This window comes from Aegilops tauschii, chromosome 3, assembly GCF_002575655.3.
Source record: "Aegilops tauschii subsp. strangulata cultivar AL8/78 chromosome 3, Aet v6.0, whole genome shotgun sequence".
NCBI lineage: Eukaryota > Viridiplantae > Streptophyta > Magnoliopsida > Poales > Poaceae > Aegilops > Aegilops tauschii.
The window spans coordinates 138,987,415-138,996,010 of record NC_053037.3 but is presented as its reverse complement, the minus strand read 5'-3'; the positions used below and the strand labels follow the sequence as shown (position 1 = coordinate 138,996,010).

The window sequence follows — 8,596 nt, the reverse complement described above, 5'->3', positions numbered from 1 at the left end:
GCATATTTGCTGGTTGCGCCAGGTCCCAACTGCTTTTTTTAGGAGACAGGTCTCGACTGCTCACTGGGCCTAGGAGGAAAGTCTGTACGATAAAGTGCTGACTGGGCTTTGGGCCGAACAAATCAACAAGACGCGGTGCGGAAGATACTGCCACATGTTTCCAAACTACGGCTAGAAAGAAACACCTGATTCTCAAAAAAAAAAAATGTTTCCAAACTTGTCTAAAAAAACCTGTTTCCAAACTTTCCCCTAAAAAAACCTTAATATCACGGGGACATCAACTGTGAAAGCAGGATCCAGTAAACGAATCGTCCCCTCTAATCTTTTGATAGGGGGACAAGCGGACGTTTTAGTTTGCTACGAGAACCATGCCGCACAAGCCCTTTACTAGGCCTCCCAGCATGATCACGTTCCTTGAACAAAAAATGTACAAAAAAGGAATTTTTCATGCTGTAGGAAAAAATAGACAGGGTTACATTAAAAAAAGTCAGGAGGAAGAGGAAAGCACACAAAATGCTACTGTATGATACCCCCTCCGTCCCAAAATTCTTGTCTTAGATTTTTCTAGATACGGATGTATCTAATACTAAAACGTGACTTGATACATTCATATTTAGAAAAATCTAAGACAAGAATTTTTGGACGAAGGGAGTACAAGAAAGTAAAATTCCAGAATGTTAGTTAAAAAACATAATGAGACTCGCGCAAAAAAACATAATGAGAATTCTTAAATTTGCCATAGGTAGTATGGGAAAACAAAATGTTCCAAATTTTGTCATCTTAAACACAATAGGAAGTTTGTCTTGTTCATGATAATAATTCACATATATGTTGAAAAACGACTTGCCATTTTCAAGAATCATACATTAAAAAATTGCCATCTCAAAACACAAACAAAATTGCCATGTTATATAGCGTAAAAATGCCGCATGTTAGAGTAAAAGTGCTTGGATGGTAAAATTGAAGGGAAAAATGCTTTCTGGAAACATGGCAAAATTAGAAATGCATTTGATGCTCATATGGCAATTTTACAGGAAAATGTGTGTTTCCTAAAATTCCTAGCAAGATTTGAAAAAAGTTGTAATAGCCACATGGAAAATTAAGGGGGAAATGTTTCTCAAAAAGCATCATTTAAAAAAAATTGTTTGTAGTCATCACATAGCCATATTTAGGGCTGGGCATATAACCCGAAAACCGATGTACCGAACCGAATTAACCGGCACCGAAGCCGAATTCACCGAAACCGAGAACTTCGGTAGTACGTTCGGTTTACATTTGTTGAAAACCGAAATTAGTCCGGTGAATTCGGGTGTATCCCTTGGTTACCCGAATGGACCGAAAACCGAGTAAACATAGGGGTAAAACCTGCGCCGCTGCGCGCCTGTTCCTACTCAAGTGCTCTTTCGTAAGAATATGGACAGTCTATTTTCTACTTCGTCGTTGTAATTGCACGAGTCCCACAGCCGCGTTGGGAAGTGGTGAACCTGACCAACTGAGCCAATGTTGTCATAAATTTTGTGTAAAAGAGAAGTAGTACACCCTCGGGTAGGTACTTCACCTTGTGAGCCCCACCACTAAATTTACAGAGTAAAATTTTGCTCGCGAGAATCAATCAGATGCAGTAGCCAAGGAGGCACTGTACATCAGAATAAACTATAGCAGCTCCTGCTACTGGTACGGGTATTATAGATTAAGAATAGAGGCAGTATCTCGGTGTTGTTCGGTCGAACCGACGACCGAACCGAAATTTCGGTGCAAAGAATCTTCGGTCAGCTAATCTTTCGTTGACCGATCGGTCAGTATTTTGGCAGAACCGAAACTTCAAATCAACCGAGAAACCGACCCGATCGGTTCGGGGGAACCGAATGCCCAGCCCTAGCCATATTTGCCACAAAAAATGATTTCAAAAGACAATGACAAAAGGAATAAAGAAAACTTGTGAAATAGTCACATAATTTGTCATGGTATGTTAAGATAAATTGCCATGGTATGTTAAATAATTTGTCGTGGCACATCATCTTCAAATAGACAAGTACACGAGCCTCCGTAATCAACGAACATCATCAAAAAGGCTGAATTAAATCCAAGAAAATGCGAGCACCCACGCCAATCTCGGGTGTCACCTCTAGTTAAAAAGAGCCTTTTGGCTGCAACCAGTTGTGCGTAGTTGACTAACTGTCATGATTGAAGATGAATGGATTGTAAGTTTTTTTCCGTCAAGAGAAAGGAATACAGAAGATGATACAACGAGATAGTAGTAATAACATGTATGTATATTCCACATATATTTCCATGCACGGGGAGGCCTTATACACTTACAAACTTACGGTGAAAGAAACAATGTTGCTACTTCCACGGCTCATTGGCCGAACGAAACATTGAGACGCACATGCGTGCACGCACCGCACGCATATTCTTCACACGACCACCCATTACGCACAAATCAAGCCAGCCCTCAAACACGCGGGGCAAACACACTTGAACACTCGATGTATCATATACCGTAGATAACAGCTTTGGTCGGAGCGGTTGATCATCCAACGGCCCGCAACTTACCGAGAGCTTCCCCAGTAGGACGAGCTCCTTTCACTCCACCGTTGGAAGCTGCTGGTGCGTCGCCGGGACGGTGAAGATGAACTCGTAGACGGCCACGGCGAGGGGCCCGCCGGCGAGCGGGCCGACCCAGTAGACCCAGTGGTTGGCCCAGTTTCCGGAGGCCAGCGCCGGCCCGAAGGACCTCGCGGGGTTCATGGACGCGCCGGTAAGCGCGCCGCCAGCGATGGTGTTGGCGCCGACGAGGAGGCCGGTGAGCAGCGGGCCGAACCCTGGCGCGGAGCTCTTGGGGTCGAGGATGGCGGCGTAGATGGTGAAGAGCAGCGTGAAGGTGAAGACGACCTCCGCCACCACGCCCTGGATCGGGCCCACGCCCGCCGCCAGCGCGTGCACCGGAGTGACCTGCAGCGTGACACGCCGGAGCGTGCACAGATCGTCAACAATGGCACTTACTATTGTGGTACAGTAGTACCTTGAGGTGGTCAGGCATGCATGTGACAGGTAGGAGGATCGACGCGACGTACCAGTCCGCCGGTGAGGGCCCTGAGCAGGATGCAGGCGAGGGAGGAGCCGAGCATCTGGGCGAGCACGAAGAAGGCGGCGCGGATGAGGGTGATGTGGCCGCCAACGGCGAGGCTGAGCGTGACGGCCGGGTTCATGTGGGCGCCGGAGATGTGGAACCCTGCGGTCGCGAACACCGCCACCACCAGCGCATGGCCCAGCGCCACCGCGATCAACGCCGCCGACGTGTCGCCTCCGGCAGCGACTGCTTGTCCTGATTAACGAATACACAAAAGAAATCAGCAGCCTGCGGATCCTGATACGCTGGTTCCACACTGCATTTTCTCAAGACGATCGTGCCATCACACCGCAAATGCGGGTGATATGGAAGGAACATAATGGAAGGGTATCTTCACGGGAGCACTGGACATGACTAATCTGAAGCTCTAGGTGGTCGCGACATTTCTCTCGATTAAAGTCTATACAATACAGTGCCGCCGCGAGATGACATATGCATGCCAGTACTTTATTAACTGATGAAATTATGCATGCCAGTACTCTTTTTTGCCGCAAAAAGGAGGGAGAAGAAACTTGACAACTCAATCATCCGCATGGTGACGTGCGAGCTTCATAAACCAATATAATATGCAAGCATTGGTGCTGTAAATTTTGAGACTTCGACGTGGCAAGGAACCTACCGCTCACAACCTACTGGTTCTAGTCTGTCACTTTCTATCTCAACCGATTCCTCAGACGCCTTTTTGTCATTTTTTTACGATATCCAAACTTGGCGCAGGTGCTTCCATTTTTCTACGGGCAAAACACACGTGTCGTCCCGTAGTTGGCGCGCGTATGTGCCCCACCTAGTTGTAACAAAAACTAAATAATGAACTAATAAACAAATCGAACGGTTGCTTCAGGGTGTGTGCACTGCATGCACGGAACGAACAGATGTGGCCGGCATTAAGTGGCGGAGGAGCACTGCTCCGTGCTCGCACGTACCTCCGACGATGGCGGAGCCGACGCCGACGAAGACGAAGAGGAAGGTGAGGACGAGCTCGCCGAGCACGGCCCGGAGGCAGCCGGGGTCGGACGCCTCGCGGCGGTGGCCCAGCGCTATCTTCGGCATCTCCGATCGATCCCTGGGGGGAGGCGCCTGTCGATGATCTTGTCAGCGGATGGCCAAGACAGGAGCAACCGATCGATGGATGCCGAGCGCGCTGGACGTTTCTGTGTTTGTGTGTGTGTGCTCGTTCACTGGGAGAGGCCGGCTATATATAGGCAGGATATATTTTCGTACGGGGGATTTAATTTGGCAAGTCAAAAGGCTATAATGGCGCGCCTCAAATATTCTTCCTTGCGGTGCAAAAGAGCTGTGCACCGTACGACGTCAGCTGGAGCATGCAGGTGCACACAGGTCACGCCTGGTGTCTTCCCTGCTGCAGTTGCAGATCACAATGGTAAAAAAGCTGTAACACCTACGTCCTCCTCTCCCGCTACCCCGAGTCCAGTTCAGGTTTTTGACTTCAAATCCAGACAAGTTTGATTTGTAAATAACTAGTAGTACAAAACATGTACATATTTTGACTTCAAATCCAGACAAGTTTGATCTTTTGCCTTGTTTAAAAAAAAAAGTCCTAGACTTCACTGGTGCTCATAATTTTTTGGATTTATTTCAGTCTTTTCGATGTTGTTTGTTTAGTGGGACGAGACGTTTCATTCGACTACGAGGCATCTATGGTGACTTCGTCGATCTCAAGATGGCTACGAGGTGTCGGTGGTGACTTCGTCGATCTCAAGATGTCGCGTCGGCTCAGTATCTCGAAGGTGCTCATAGGGGTAGGGTGTGCGTGCTTATGTTCATGGGGGGAGGGGGGGGGGGGGGTGGGGTGCATGTGCATGTATGTATCATTTGCGATTTTACCGTGTTCAAAAAATCGACTTAACATGAAAACACACATGATTTGTTTTCTAAAAGTTACTCCCTCCGTTCACAAAAATATAAGATATTCTGGACTATATACGGACTAAAATGAGTGAACAAACACACTAAAAATGTGTGTATGCACAACCGATTTACAAAAAAATAGAACATCTTATGGACTGAAGTAAGTAGTTTTCTAGTATAATTATGATTTTATTTCCCCTCTTGTACTTTGAAAGTTTAAGATATCCAGTGAAGTTTGTGGGTTATTCCTGGTTCTTTCATGAAGTATCTTACAGTATTTTTCTTTCTTTTTCATTTTCAAGTCAAATTTTGAGAATTTATAGAATGATAATTCAGAAAGATTCAATTATTATGCTTTTCTTATACTAATTCTTTCAATTACTATTGATTTTCTAATCCACTTAAACTGGTTATCCACTACGTGTATGGATCCACCCCCATAGAGTACCCCCACCTTGTAGTACTCAGAGGAACAAACTCCGTACAACTTTGGCATTCAAGGGTAAGTTGTTTGGTTTTACAATTAAGGATTATATATAAGGTATATTGACAACGACAATATCAAGGTGAACATGGTTTCACGTGCACCCACATGAATAGTAAATTAAAAAAATACTAGGAAAATTAATATATTTTTTGTGAAATTTCGGGGTATCAAACTTGGTCGACCATTCTACTCATGTGTGAAGTTTTGACAGCCATAGTACTCTTAGTGAAGAAAATATAATTGGAACCTTACTATTCATCAAACAATGTTTCTTAATACAACTTCGTTTTTTCTTATTTTCGCCCATATTACCAGGGATTTCATTTCTTTGTGAAACTTCATACGCGAGTATACCGGCGGACTACGTATGTTACAAGAAAATTCAGATATTTTTAAAAAAGTTTCTAATATGTGTCTTTATTTTACTGTTCTAATGGGTGCCCGTGGAACCATGTCCCAAAAGTTCCTGTCCACTTTGACAAGATGTAGTTGCAAGTACTCTCTAAAATGTGTATGTATTAGGTGGAGAACCAACTTCTTGTTGGATGACTACAGGGATGGTTGTAACGGGTATACTGGATAAGATCCTCGTTAAAACAAATATTCAGTTAGGGCATTTGGTTCAAAGAAATTTTATTGTAATTTAGATGATCTCATCCTTTGGGATATTTTCTACGAAGCTTGTTTTGTTTTGTAGAATTGCAAACCATATGCATTTTTTGTGTGGTCTGATTTGGATGCAATTTCAAAGAAAATTTTACATTGAGTCTAACCTCGTGAACATGTTTGTATTTTAGTGACAACTTTGACATACCACTACTACAAATCCACTTATTTCCGGCGATGAAACTTAATAGCCGATGACCCATTGGATAATACACTAATAGCCAATGTACGAGTAATGGTGGACGGCTATCATCAATCTCACGAGTATGACTACCGATAATCAACAATATTATAAATTTCCTAAAAAATCCAACTCTCGGCTACCAAATCTAGTGCCCAACCGTGCGTACTAATAACAATGGTTTTTAATGTAGTGTTTATTTTTACATGATATAACCGGCGGTGAAATCTAATAGGCGAAGGTCCAACTAAAACTCTCATCTATGAGTGAAAATGGCCAACGAGTTGTATGTGACTCTCGATTATTAGATAATATTCGGTGGGGAATAACAACAACTGGTAGTTGGCATTCACTCCCCCGGTGATATATTTCATTGGTTGACAAGGATAAACATGTGGAACGTCCCATGCATGTGTCCCAGATAATTGTCGGCTTGTTGTAAATAATTTGCTGACGACAAACAACTATTGCTGGTTGCAACATGGTTATAAATAGCCAACATGTTAAACCATGGGTTAATGCATGCGTTCCATCACTTCTAAATATGGTTCAGACTAATATATGGCGTTGTCTAGACCAACGGTGCAAGCGTTTTTGAGTACTTCATGGCAGATAGTCTTGTCCAGGCTAAATAAGAGAAGACGGCCGTTATACCATGTACGCCCATCGACCAAACTAGGCGAGATATTCATCCCGTTAATGATGAAAGGCAATCTTGACTAGTATAGTGGTGGAGAGGCTAAATTCCAAAAAAAGTCTTAATCCATCCATGGGATATGAAAGGGGAAATTGTAGTATCTAATTAAGCGCATTCATGTTTTTTCATTGTGGTGTGAGAAATTGGAAAAATGAAAATAAAATGTTTGACATGCATCCTTGTTTGCATCGATGAAGGTGGACTAAACCAAAGGAAGCTGATGATGAAGATGATTGTCCGTGTCGATTGAGGAAGCTTCAATGACGACTAAGGTAGCAAGGTGAGGTCTTGAAATCAGTTGATGATGGAAGCTAGGTGACCTTAACCAAGACTGGTGGTTGAAGTAGATCATCTGAGTGAAGTTCTCAAGTTGGAATGTTGATGGTGTTTGACGTTTCAAGACCATTTATCTTTAAAAAATGTGTAGAACATTATGTTCTAGTTACCATTTTATGTTTTCTTTCCATGGATCATTTAAGGGTTAATGTGATTTGGATACAACTCTCGGTGTGCTTGCGATACATTATGAGATTATGCTAAATATAATTAATTGTTGCACCCGTGAAATTCTTGCAGTAAATGATAACAATATGCATGACTAGATTAGGTAACCTAGTGAGTCACACCTCTTGGCTATAGCCTTCCTTGAGGGTCTCTATGTGCACTGTTAACCATTATTGATACCAATCATGTTAGGCATCCTCTCGGCTATGACTAAACTCAACGGGATAAATATACCGTCGACTGTTGTCAGTACCAATGGGAGAAATTGCCGCCGTAAAATACATAATTGATGGGGCACAGTCAGTTATATGCATCGTCTCGACATGGTGAGGCGACCATGGACCAAGAAATAGTCGACGGCTCATCGTTGGCTGGGCATCGTGGGCAAAGATGACAGCCGACAGTACCGTCGCCTATTGGTCGACCGAGCATCACCGATGGGAGATACTGATGGTGCACTGTCAGGTACTCCCTCCTTTCCGCTATATAGGGCTCAATTCAAAAATCTCACCAAACCAAGGTAGATGGTGAGTGGTGGAATACTTTTTGTAGTTTGCAAAAGCACCCAATTAATGCTCTTGTTTTCCTAAAAAAATATGTTTACCAATGCATTAATTGCCATGCATGCATGCATAAAGCACATGCATTGGACATTTTTCTCTTAATACTTGCATGCAATGATTTAATGCACCTTAGAATCTGAACATGTGATAAGGAACAACCAAATTGAGCCTTATAAAATGGAAAAACTAAAATTTTGAGATAAGCCCTATAAACCGGAAAGGAGGGAGTATAGTCATAACTGACGGGAGCATCACTTTATATTTGGAGATCTAGTAGTGTACAACCCAATCATTCACAAAAAAGTCATGCATTCTTCCTCTGGTGCAACTAAACAATATCTATTGAACAATCTCGCATTTTTAGTCTCCATAGATCTCAAAATGCAATGTAATTCCAATCCTACATCTTTATTATTTTTGCGTTTTAAAGATCAAAGAAGCTCGCAATGGAAGGCCATGTTCCCGTCAATAGCAAGTCTCTAGTGCTGATTCGACA

At 43.2% G+C, this 8,596-nt stretch overlaps 1 protein-coding gene across 1 annotated transcript; it reads right to left on the bottom strand.

The window, feature by feature from the left end:
* Nucleotides 1–2,257: 2,257 nt before the first annotated feature.
* Nucleotides 2,258–4,321, bottom strand: LOC109776527 (aquaporin TIP4-3). The gene is made up of 3 exons (XM_020335168.3): nucleotides 4,057–4,321; nucleotides 3,078–3,328; nucleotides 2,258–2,955 (listed from the first exon to the last, which is right to left on the bottom strand). Exons 1-3 carry the CDS (start codon nucleotides 4,181–4,183, stop codon nucleotides 2,587–2,589), a joined length of 747 nt encoding a protein of 248 aa, XP_020190757.1. The 5' UTR covers nucleotides 4,184–4,321; the 3' UTR covers nucleotides 2,258–2,586.
* Nucleotides 4,322–8,596: the final 4,275 nt, after the last annotated feature.

Coding starts and splice junctions, on each gene's coding strand:
- LOC109776527 (XM_020335168.3), bottom strand. CDS start 4,183: ATGCCGAAGATAGCGCTGGGCCACCGCCGCGAGGCGTCCGACCCCGGC. Junction 3,329..4,056: donor CGGCTCCGCCATCGTCGGAG/GTACGTGCGAGC, acceptor TTCGTTAATCAG/GACAAGCAGTCGCTGCCGGA. Junction 2,956..3,077: donor GGGCCCTCACCGGCGGACTG/GTACGTCGCGTC, acceptor GTCACGCTGCAG/GTCACTCCGGTGCACGCGCT.